This window comes from Brienomyrus brachyistius, chromosome 9 (assembly GCF_023856365.1).
Source record: "Brienomyrus brachyistius isolate T26 chromosome 9, BBRACH_0.4, whole genome shotgun sequence".
Classification (NCBI taxonomy): domain Eukaryota; kingdom Metazoa; phylum Chordata; class Actinopteri; order Osteoglossiformes; family Mormyridae; genus Brienomyrus; species Brienomyrus brachyistius.
This window is the reverse complement of record NC_064541.1, coordinates 6,804,405-6,816,715: the sequence shown is the minus strand read 5'-3', so window position 1 is coordinate 6,816,715 and position 12,311 is coordinate 6,804,405. Positions and strand designations below refer to the sequence as shown.

The window sequence follows — 12,311 nt, the reverse complement described above, 5'->3', positions numbered from 1 at the left end:
CTAGTGTTACTCACCGCCATGTCTGACACACAGGCCGGGAGCTTCACTGCCGTCTGTTAGTCAGGTACTGTAGTCCGTGATCCAGGCGACCGTGGTTGGTTATTTAAAAAATCAGACATCTATTATCAGATGGTCTACGCTTTTGTATTTGTCACTCTGGGCTTCTTACCAAAAAAACTGTGTGACAATATCTGAGCATTACTTGCATAATATGCGTAAAATAGAAATATGAATTTGCGTTTTAGGATGTTTTCTCCCGTTTTCTGTTAACACTGCCATCTAGTGGTCAAAAACATATTTCCCAAAAAACGATCATCCTCATTTCAAGTAATGAGTTTTATTTATCACATATACACAACGTATATAGTGAAATGCAGCAAAAATATGATTTCTCTGCTGACAGCCTTCCGATCCACAAGAGATGCAATACGTCGCCTGGGAACTGACCGCAGAGCCCCAGCATCGCGTTCTTTAGCTAAAAATCCCTAAAATGTTTTCTATTTATTCTGTATGATAGTGCTAAAAATCTACAGAGACAATATACTGTAGCATCATAGACGAGTGGAAGAGGCAGGAAGGGGAACACATAAAGGAAACATGATATAAAGAAAGATAATGTGAAGATGGCCAGCTGGGTCACCAAACCAGGGGTATGGAGCAGGATGACCTCAGGCACGCCGGCAAGTCACTTACTGACATGGCAAACCAGGTGATGCCCCTGAAATATGACAGCGCTCACCAGGCCTATTGGCTTAGTTATCTGAACATCCGTGATGCTGACGTGGGGGGTTTATAGACAGAAGACCTTCAGGGAACTTATTAGGAAAGACGGCAAACCAGCTCCTTTTGGTGACTATGCAGGACTGGCCCTCAGGCAGCAGCTGAGAATTCCACCACTGAACCACCGATGCTGCTTCCTTAAGCCATCGCAATCTGAGATTTCATGATGTACACCTTGCCTATTCATCTTCCATACATTACTCCTCATCCATTGCGGTGTTTTTTTCCAGAATAATATGATAGATTAAAATATTAATGCTGTATTGCTATAACAAATCTTCCCATAAACATTTTCACTGTGACTCTTTGTTGCATGGATTTCCTCCTACTGTCCAAAGACAGTGAATTGTTCTGTCTAATTTGTAAGTGTATAGTGTGTATGTCCTATGATTGACTGGGATGCTGTGCTGGGTGTTCGACTCTCTGTACCCTCTGCGGTCTGGGATTGGCTCCAGGTGTCATATAACCATGACCTGGATAAGCACTTTCGAAGTTGGATAAATATTTCATGATTTTTTTACCTTCAAATTATAAAAAGACAACACCATTAATTACCAAAGTATAAACAGGAAACAAAAGGTTGTAAGTCTCAATTTTACTTCTTGATCAGGCAGGTAGACGTGCAGATGGTGACGTGTTCAGGTCCAGAGAGTAAAAGTCCAGACCGGGATTTTGTTTCAACCAATCAGTTGAATAATCTGTGACTGTGAATCTTTATCCTCAACTGGATGGTTGAAATGAAATCCCAGTCTGGACTTTTACTCTCTGGACCTGGATTACCCAACTCTGTCTGTGACTCATTATACTCAAGTGCTCAGTTGAAATAAAATCTTGGTCTGAATTTTTACTTTCGGCACCTGAACTATCCACCTCTGCCCTGAACAGAGATAAGTTATGTTACTTCATGACCAAAGTCACAGTCATCTACCATGAAATGGGTCAGTTTCCTACGCAAGAGTTGGGATGTGCGTCACAAAGAACCTCCCAAGTAAGGCTGTATTTCCTGTGAGAGGAACCATGACTGTATCATCTTCCCTGTAGCTACTCAGGAACGTGATGAACAGTGCTATGCAGCCTGTGTTTCAGACGTCCAGTGAGGCATGTCCACATGCTCTCTACTATTTGCCTCTCCTGGAGCCAAGGCCTCCACCTGCTCATCGTCCAAGTCTGGGTAGATAACCAGGAAGGTGGAAGTGAGGAAGGCCAGGAAGGAGGCCCCTGAGGCCACTATGGGAATGACCCTCACGCTGTCAATGGCGTCCACCACAGAGCCAAGTGCTGAAGCCACCAGAATCTGTGCCACATACACTTGACAGGTCAGGATAGCACAGTCGATACCAAACCCTCGCTTGGACTTCCCGGGACTGTGACGGAGATACTGTACAAAAAGAAGCAAAGAAATCAATTAGTCTATGTTAATATGAGAAACCTCACACTTAAGCTTGATTTAGAATTTTTCAAAATCGATTATAGATGGAGAGTCGCACCTCATTGAGTTCATGGTATTGGCCTAGCAGAGCATAGGGGCTGTAAGACATGCTCATGGATAAAATGCCCATGGTAGATATCATCGCCATGGATACGTAAACGTTTGGGAAAATGGCCATTGTGGCCGTGCCGATGGAGAATCCCAGCGTGCCCAGAATGTAGATGATCTTAATGCTGAGGTCAAAGAGGTCCAAGAACTTTTGGAGCAAGGCTGTAAAATAAATAAATCGAATCTGTTTAAAGCAGCACATGGACGAGTGTCACACTGAATGAATGATGACCACAAATAGTCATGTGCGTCCTACAAGGTTGACCACCTGAGCAAACGGCAGCTGTAGCAGCGTAGATGGCCAGTCCCCAGCAACCCATCTGGACACCTTGGCGGTAGTCCAGTAGGGATGTTGAGTTTGCAGTAGCCTGGAAATGAAAAAATTACATATATATAGCTCCAAACATCATATTTCTCAACATGCTGTATTATGGTTATGATAACATGGGGCAAATATTTTTACTGAAGGATCTCCATCGTAGACAACTTGGCCCATGAAGTCTGTGTAGAAGACGGCCTGAGCGGTTAAGGAGAACCAGGTGAGCAGATGGCAGAGGCAGAGGCGGCGCAGCGCTGAGGGCATCGTGAGCATCGAGAGCCAGATCAGCCGCACGCTGGTCTCAGGTTCCTCCTGCTCCTCACTTTCAGCGCTGGAGGCGGAGCTCAAAGTGCGGCGTCCCGACCAGAGTCTAGGACGACTCCTCGGCTCGCAGATATCATTCACGCTACGGGACAGCTTGACCGGCATGCCCGCTCGCGCATGCCGGATGCTGCCGCCCGCCCTGCAGTGGCAGGAGAGCGTGAAGGAGGTCTGCCTGTACAGAGTGTGGCAACGAGGCCTCATGGCATGGCTGGGGGTTAAGCCAACATTGCCACGCAAAGCATGGCTACCAGGACTGTGCTTCAAATCAGGTTCTCTTGTAGAAGGTTTGGCTTTTGCCTCTTCAGTTCTGACCATCGATTTCTCCTGAGATTCCTGCCATGAGGGAGACCGAGTGAGTTTCTCCTGGTTATCTTCATTACTTCCAGGCTGATTGCATATTCCCTGGTCCGAGAACCTCTGATCCCGAAAGATGGACAGTTCAATCTCTTGATGGAAGACACTTAAACGATCTAGATGCAGAGTAGCGTCAGCCGTGGTCAATGCAGAGTCACTTTTGCTCCTTATGAGGAACCTTGGTACATCTCGCTCAGAGCAGCCATCCCTACAGGGTTGGTGAGGCTCATCTCCATGGAAGACGTCCAGCTGCGGAACTTCTGCAGGGGACATGCTGTCCTTTTCGTTCTCTGGCTGCTGGCTCCATCTCCGCTCTTTAATGCTGAACAGATGCAGCACCACTGAGATAGTTAAGAAAATAGCAGCGAAGAAGAAGAGGATCTGCTCTCGTGCCTTGAAAGCCAGAGCCCAGAAAGTGGTGGTCCAGTCTACGCCTCCAATGATGTAACCCAGGGCTCCTCCCAAGCCTGTACATGCAAGTCGTTGAGTTAGTGGTGAATACCAAGCAAATACTATCAGTCAACTGACGCAATGGTATTTTTAGTGAATAAATAACTAAACAATAAAATGCCTGTAAGGAGTTAAAACATCTCCAAATTCACAATATTCCTCTTATAGAAATATTATTTTACTATTAAAATATCCATATGGAATGATCTCACAAAAAACCTTTCTGAAATGTGGTTGTATTAGTGGGTGTTAACTTAAGTGAACAATTAGTGAAAATACAAAGTAAACCGTTAAATCCTTATCAGCTTTTGTATGATTAAGATGGGAGTTTTGTTTATTTTTAATGACCAGAAGATCATGACCTGGGAAAATGTAACGGTGAAGCTCTGGCGTTTGCTTCTACGTGGCCTTTCCATCTAGCCGATGTTGCACTGACAGTACTTCCCCTTAATGACTGTGTGTCTCTGTGCTGCTCTGAGTGGGGGAGCGAGCCCAAGAGGGACGCATACCGCCGCTGAAGGCATGGGTGTTGAGCGCTATGTCCTGCTCCTCTGTGTCTGCCACATCCAGCAGGTAGGCCCGAATTGGCCCGTCAGAACCGTCCAAACAGAAGTCCAGTATAACGACTCCTAGCACCGTCAGAATGAGACCTGTCAGCTGGTGGTTTGGCACGTCCCCCACAGACAGACCTGCAGACAACAAGAGCACTTCTGTAAATGAAGAATGGGATCCATTCATCTTCAACCACATCACCATCTTCAGGTTCATGAGTGAAGACTGGAGCCTATGACAGGCAGCACAGGGCACACGGCCAGAGAGAAGACTGGACAGCCAAGCAGACCACAATGATGGAATCAATACCATTATTCACCATAACGTCTTTATTCAGCAAGGCATCGTTAAGAGTGAAAACGGGGCTAAATTCCTAAAGATAAGATAGATCTTTATTGTCACTGTTACAAAAACAGTGAAAAACAGTTTAGCAGCATCAGTTAAAGTAATAAATGAGAAATAAGAACAACGCACAAAAAGAAACAGCCGTCCTCTTACAGCTTGAGTGTGTGAGTACAATGTGTACAATATGTCAGTCGGGGGTAGTGTGTGCTTAATGACCTGCGGGGGGGGGGCACATTTCACTGCCTATGGGTAAAAGCTTTAACTAAAGTTCTTATAAGAAGGGAGCGGAAAAGTATGGTGAACAAGTGGCTAAACACCTTTAATTCAAACAGAGTGGTGAGTGTAGCTGTTCTCCCAGAAGGAATTATCTGTACTGCAGTACACGCAGCGGCACGTCGTTTTCGGTTCAGTGCGCAAAACGAAGCGAAGGAACACGTTTCTTGACAGATGCGGAAACGAAATTCACAAGGATATGTTCAAGACGAAAAACATAGTAGTAATTGTGACCCTGAGATTGTTAAAGCTAATCCGGGTTACAGTCACAATCAGAGGTTTGGAAACAGTTGGATTTCCCAATTATTTACACCAACACTTGACAGAATATTGCTGACAGGACCAAAACTGTCTGTCACCTCCGCTACACTGAACTTGGATATGTTGCAGAAACATCCAATGTGATAACTCGACCGAGACATCATCCGAGTGCGTGCAGGAGCCAGGCAGGGACAGCATCTGCAAGTTAGTCTCTACATGGCATGTAAGGAAATTAAGCTACAGATAGGTGACCACACTCGGTAGTAAAGAACACAAGATGTAGTTCGTTATGATTCTTATGATGCTATATTTTCAAATTCTAAGTGCTATACATTTTTTTTTTACATCTTTTTTCATTCATGTCAACAGATGCATCGCCTTTGGTGTACAACTTTTCTTAATTGCGTTTGCAATTTCACTAATAAATATTCTCAGAACAAGTTCTATTTTCCCTACTGTACTGAAATTACACTGAACCGTGACCCAGAACTGAAGCTTTTATAGAAAAGTGAATTTTGTAAACTTTTACACCCCTAAAGGTAAACATGAAAAAATTGGGAAAATGGCCCTTCTTCATCGCACGTAAAGCGGTAGAAATACAATTATTTAGTTTTTTTTTAAATATCAGACCAATAAAACCACAGAGGCAAAAAAATAAACATTATAACATATTGGTTGGTACCTGGTTGGTCCAGGAAACAGTTTAGTCATGTGATTCAAACACAATGACATGACAAGCGGATAGGGTCCTGAAGGAGCTAGAACCTGGAATGCTGGAGTGCAGTGTGGGTAACCATAGAAACAAACCAGGGAAACCCCGGAACTATGAAACTATGAAAACACACCTATTAGAGAGCCATTGAAGAAGAGGGCCAGTCCCACTAAGATGCCCAAACAGAGAGCCAAAACGAAGGGTCTTCTGCGACCCCACCTGCAGGTGCAGCCGTCGCTGGCCGAGCCCAGCAGTGGGGTGATGATCAGCCCGAGGATTGGGCTCAGAAACCACGTCAGGCTGTAGAACTGATCCGGAAGTCCTGGGTGGGAGGAGGGCACACAAAAACGTACAGTCTTTCAGGGTGGAATCCCAAATGAGCAGAGGCTCTCACTTTATTATCATGTAATAACGATTAATAAATATCATTAACATGTTGCAGATTTTTCTGCTGACATGCCAGTTCATATGCGCCAACCACAAACCTTTTAAGGAAGTCAATGAACATTCAGGTCCGGCATAAGCCACGGGGTTTTTCTGCAGCGTCATTTGAAAAGATATAGACTGTGAGATTTTGAGTTTTAATCCCAAATTATTTTTACTTACGATTTCCTCACCACTTCAGGCACCTTATGTCTCTCTGTGTTGCAGCTTTCCTTTGAGTCTGGCAGTGTATGTACCCCCTAAGGGCGGCCAGTCCATTGCGGTGTGTGACACATGGAGAACATGCACACTTCTAACACACACGGAAGCCACAACCCTGGCGGTATGAGGCGATGGATCTAACCGCTGAGCCGCTGACTGCATAGGATACATACTTAATAAAAAAAAAGCACTTTGTAGGCACAAGGACACAAACTGGTACAGGTGAATGTCCATTTAGCTAAACAAATATTACCACCTTTAAAATATTAGACCAGGATGAATAACCCAGTTGGTTACTCTACACTGTCTACCCATCAAAGTTATCTACAGTACTTTGCAAAAGTCTTAGGCATTCTAAGAATATTATGCGTAAATGCTCTCTATGTTGGTGTAAAACTATGACGTCAGCTGAGCCATTTCATAAGTCACACCAGTATGTGCAGCCACCTTTCAATGTTCCATGTACTATTTGACTCGATCACTACCCCACCCCTTATGGTTAAGCAATACTTCACTAGGCAAGTTTAAAGCAGCACATAGTGGAACGTAACCTCTGGTGGGAAGGGGGCCTGAGTCAGTGCAGGAGGTAGAGAAATACTGACTAGACATAGTCAGGAACCAAATTCCTGGGGAGGGGCTGGATTCTAATACACTCTGGAGTTGTCCATGGGGAGAGGTGCCGTGCAGGTGTGGGTTTGCTTATAGCCCCCCCGATTCAGTGTCTTCAGTGGAGTTTACGCCGGTGGACGAGAGGGTTGCCTCCCTTCGAATTTCAAGTGACTATGGTGGTTGCCCAAACGTGACATGTCTGGCTTTGCAGACACTTCTGTCTGTCATCATTACAGTGTAGACCATAAGAGCATCACATGGTGCGCTGACAGACGACTTCCTACCTATCTGCAGCAGTAAGGGCGTCACCAAGGCCGTCTCCATGGCGTAGCAGAATTCTCGCCCGAACGTGATGGCGCCGTGCATGACCCACTGCCACATGGGGATGTGTTCGTCAGACTCCTGCCCAGTACTGAACCCCTTCACCAAGACCGTCCGTTCGCCTTGAGCTTCTAGGCTGTCCGAAGCAGATTTCTGGGAAGACATGTTGTGTTGGATCCGACCTCCTGTGAAGAACACTGGCTTCGCTTCAAATGTCCCTGCAGAAGTTCCCCGTTTCTGATCAGAAGAATTTAAAGAAAAAAGAAAATTACTTCAGTATAAGATAGGCAGGGGTTCATAGGTAGATAACTGGCTGGTTTTTTACGTACATATTATTTGTGGGGCAAAAAGATGGAAGCTAACAGGCTGCTCAGATATGGGGAAAATACAGTTTAAATCCAGCAGAAAAACACGCTCATGTCCAGCTGTCAGTCAGAAGAAGCAGCTCCTAACCAGCAGAGTGGCAGCATTCATGCATCAGTTAAAAGATGAAGTAACTTTGGACAAGTTGTAAGTCTTTTACTTTGGAAGCTGGGGATGAGTGTTTGCACTATTAAGACAATAGTGAGCCAGGCACCTTGTAAAACCACACCAACATGTCCATATGTGCATATTTATTAATGTGCATATTTATTCTTATATTTTGTACACCACTACTGCTTGTGAAGCTCGCACACAAGAATTTCATTCACATGTACTGTACCAGTGCACCAGCAATATGATGTGACAATAAAAGTGATTGATTGATTGATTGACATTTGACTCCATGGAATTTATGTCTTGCTATGCGCCTGGCCAGGCTGCGGGTGTATAGCAAACACGTGTATCGTTTAAGTGAAAAATACAGTATTATAATGTAACTGTATATTGCATACGATGTTTTTTTTTAAAAAAAAAAAAACAAAAAAAAAAACAAAATGTAGCTCATTAGCTGACAGCCACAACTAGTCAACCACTCCAAAAAAATAGCGTATCAGAACAAAATTTTCAAATACACATGGTTTATAATCTCACGAAGAAAATAAAGCCTGCCAATTTATGTCTTCACGAACTGATAATTACAAAGTACTTGAGGTAAATATTTAAGGGCTGTTTGTTAAGTATTATTTTGCTTTCCCATAAAGACGGAGCCGGTTGACAGTAAAATGGCCCGTCAGTAATGTGACATAAATAAAGCATAAATTATACCCATACTAATTAACACCCATGGTTATAATCGTATTAAATTACGACGACTCACATTAAATTAAACAGATTCACTAACTTATCGATAACATGGTCTCCGGATAGATAGCTTTAATTACTGACGTTAGCACTCAGTAATTAGGCCACTTAGGCCGGTCTGGAAAAGTCTCATAAACCCCAGCCGCCGATACGGGTGTTAATTAGCGCCTCCTGCAGGTTAAAAACTTCATTACAGTCATGCGTACACATGTGATCATACGCTGCATGCAGAGACACTGACTACCAATAAAGAAGGTAAGATGCTTACCTGTAAAGAAAGAACAGGCTCTTTGTCTACTTGATTATCCCCGTGATCGCGTTACACGCACTTTTGCACAGTTCATACATGATGAGCAAGGGACTCACACGTGGATATGGTGCTTTGCCGTCACACGCCTTTGTGAAGTTCAAATATGACCAGCATCGGGCGAATTCTTACATACTACATGTCGCTAACACGTGGATATGGCATTTGAAGACACACCCATTTGTTCAGTTAATATGTGATGAACGTGGGTCGATTTATTATGTAGAACAGTGTATTTCAACCTTTTTTGAGCCACGGCACACCACCAACCAAAAATGTTACTAAATAACACTCTGTAGCCTAGTACTGACAAAATAGTCATCTATATATATATATATAATTTATTTATACTCACTCAGTGTGAAACCTGAGCCTGTACGGACACAAAGCTGATATCCTGGCAGGAACTGAAGACGAAGCTCTTCCTCAACAGCTCTCAGTTCTCTGTTTTTAGTTTTTATACGAGTGAAGTTTGAAAAGCTCAGCTCACACATATATGTCGTGGAGAATGGGAGTAATGTTGAAATAGCTTTGTTTGTTTAGAATACATCACTATTACAGCGCAGACAATCGACAATGGCATATTATTTGCAAATAATTCATTTTCAAAAAAAGTTTTTAGACCAATTAAGTGAAATTGGATAATTTCCCACGGTACACCTTACAATCTCTCCGCGGCACAGTGGCTGAAAATCACTGACATAGAACATACCTGGACACGCTTCTGCCAGAAAAGAATCTATGTATCTTAATGTTCTGTTTTATGTATACAGTACAACTACCCACATAAAACGTTTCATAGTTTCTCTATACGTTTTAGCAACGATAAAGGGTTTTCTCACAGTGTAACCTTTTCATGCCATTAATGGGAACATCAAGTACAACAGGGTTCATTAATCTGCCCGTACACGGACAATCATGCCCGTGGAAAAAATGTTCTGACTGAGGAAAAAAACGAGTGCTACTTTTTATTTATTTTTTTTAATGGATCGGGCAGCACGGGCAGGTGCCCATGCAGGCACCCCCACTCCTACGGGTTCAGAGTCCATGGAGAGTCTCAGGGAGGTATTTATAGAAGTGGGATGGGCAGTAGCCTCTCCGATGCGGTACAGATTGCACAGTAAAAAGTCACAACGCACAATGTCACTTTATAGATATGCAAGCAAAGGGCACAGTGACTTACTGCTCAATCTCAAACCCAGGCAGGTAAAACTGCTTCTAATTAAGTCATGCGCGCTGGCTTAGAACCCGATTTTTTCTCTCAGTCGGCCCAATTATTTGAAAATTATCTTTGCGATTTACCATAGAAACCCAATTAAATTCGGTGCATTCTAATTTATTACTACAAAAATGGCTGCCAAATCTTGTAAACATTAAAAAAATTAAGATTAACTACAAACGCCAATTAACTTTAAAACGGTTTAAGATATCTGTAATGTAATTATAAATGTCAAACCACATTTGTACTAGTAAGAACTCAATTTTAGATATCTTAAATGCTCATACTAGTAAGAATTCAGCTGTGGATATGTTCGAATTATTATTAGTTAAAATCATATATTATAGATATCACTCAGCAGATATCCACAACGGCATTACATACATACAAAACAGTTTTGCATTTGAATACCTAGAACAGACATTGTGACAAGTAATAATTCTATTGCAGACATCAAAAAGAGAATTGTTACTAGAACGAATGTCATTTCAGATACAGTATCTAGAATTTGCACTTTCCACACAGTATTTAAAATGGAATTGTTGCCTTCTCTAATGAAGGCCGCAATACTGGTGAATGGGAAATCTGACGTCAGTCCTACTAGTGAATTACGGATGTCTTAAATGCTCGTTTGTACTGGTAAACACGGAATTAGAGGTATCTGAAATGCCACTTTGCACTAGTATGGCTTTGTATTTTGTTCTTGTTCTACTACAGTGCAGATATCTCTAAAATTACAATGTTAAAACGACCACTTTTTTTTTTTTAAAGATTTGAAGAAATATAAAAAAAATATATAAATTTTACTAGGAGAATAAATTCTGTGTGTCGTTAGGAAGTTGTAGATACCTTCATATACAACTTTTACTAGTAAGAATAGAGTTTTGTATCTCTCTAATGACTAGCAAAAATACTATTCTTATTAGGAGAAATGGAATTCTGGAAATCTAAAATACAATTACACACAGGAAAGGCGTGTGTTTAAATGTTAAAACGGCTTGCCTTATTCGCCTATACGTAGTTTAAATATGTGAGTATGCCCTGCATGAACTGACACCCCATCACGGCTTACTCCTTGCCTTGCGCCCGTAACTGAGGGGTTATAATCCCCATCGACCCTAAATAGGACAAACGAGTATAGTTAATTAATGGGGGGGGGGGGGGGGGGGTGTATTATCAAAGCGACGTTTTCTTGCGTGAATAGCCACGTGCGCGCCAACCTTCATATATTTCAACCACCTATTGGGGGTGGCGATCGAGTCTCCGGGACTGTCATTCTGGGGTGGGGCAGGAGCTAAGAAGTTTGGGAACCCACGCTCTAAATGAGAGCCAAGAGTTCTATTTAAAAATAATTTGATTGGCAAATACAGTTGTGGTTAATTGTAGCTTATCCCGTGGATGTAGGCCCAACTGAGAATAATGCTCGTTTTCTTCCGTGCCGTCGTGCAATTATGTCTTTTGAGAAATATGAGAATTAGAGTTGCCACCCTTTCTGTATAATATGGGATCGTCCGGTAATAAACAAATAAAACGCTGTGTTCCTTTTTGAGCTAATACGGGACGCAATTTCCCCCCTCCTCCAACCCCCGCCCACCACACACACACACATTTTATCGCCGTGTAAGCGGCAACCCTAGTGAGGACTGGGTCTACGTACTGATTGATCGATGCGATTTCATTCTTGGGTCGACCTGGCATTTAAGGGACATGAATATATTGAAAACACTGACAGGAAAGGAAACTATAGAGTTGGCAGTTTTGATTTGCTTCTACGACGTTCTGGCTGTTTTGGACATGTAATGTAAAAGCAGTAATGTCTGAGTAGACTATACAGCCTTACTTTTATTAAGTCACACCCTTAATTTTACTGTATCCCTATAATGACTCAGAAAAGGTTTCCTGTTGCACTTGGAAAAATGTTTTGTCAGCATCACATGCAAAGTATCACCTCATTGGGTTAATAGTCACGCATGTAAAAGCTCAGAAATAGGCTAACAGTGCTGAATATTTTAATATTTATATCCATTATAATATTTATAATAATGTCTAATATATGATCCGATCTGAAATTATACCGGG

At 42.6% G+C, this 12,311-nt stretch overlaps 1 protein-coding gene across 2 annotated transcripts; it reads right to left on the bottom strand.

The window, feature by feature from the left end:
- Positions 1-1,360: 1,360 nt before the first annotated feature.
- LOC125749427 (solute carrier family 45 member 4-like) lies at positions 1,361-10,371 on the bottom strand. 2 transcript variants are annotated; one of them, XM_049026687.1, is made up of 8 exons: positions 9,369-10,371; positions 7,446-7,719; positions 6,041-6,229; positions 4,274-4,453; positions 2,781-3,781; positions 2,586-2,685; positions 2,268-2,479; positions 1,361-2,158 (listed from the first exon to the last, which is right to left on the bottom strand). In XM_049026687.1, the coding sequence occupies exons 2-8, from the start codon at positions 7,645-7,647 to the stop codon at positions 1,847-1,849; spliced, it is 2,196 nt and encodes a 731-aa protein (XP_048882644.1). In that variant the 5' UTR covers positions 7,648-7,719; positions 9,369-10,371; the 3' UTR covers positions 1,361-1,846. The 2 variants fall into 2 exon arrangements, with proteins under 2 accessions (XP_048882644.1, XP_048882645.1); XM_049026688.1 differs by lacking the exon at positions 9,369-10,371 and adding an exon at positions 8,975-9,362.
- Between the last annotated feature and the right edge of the window lie 1,940 nt (positions 10,372-12,311).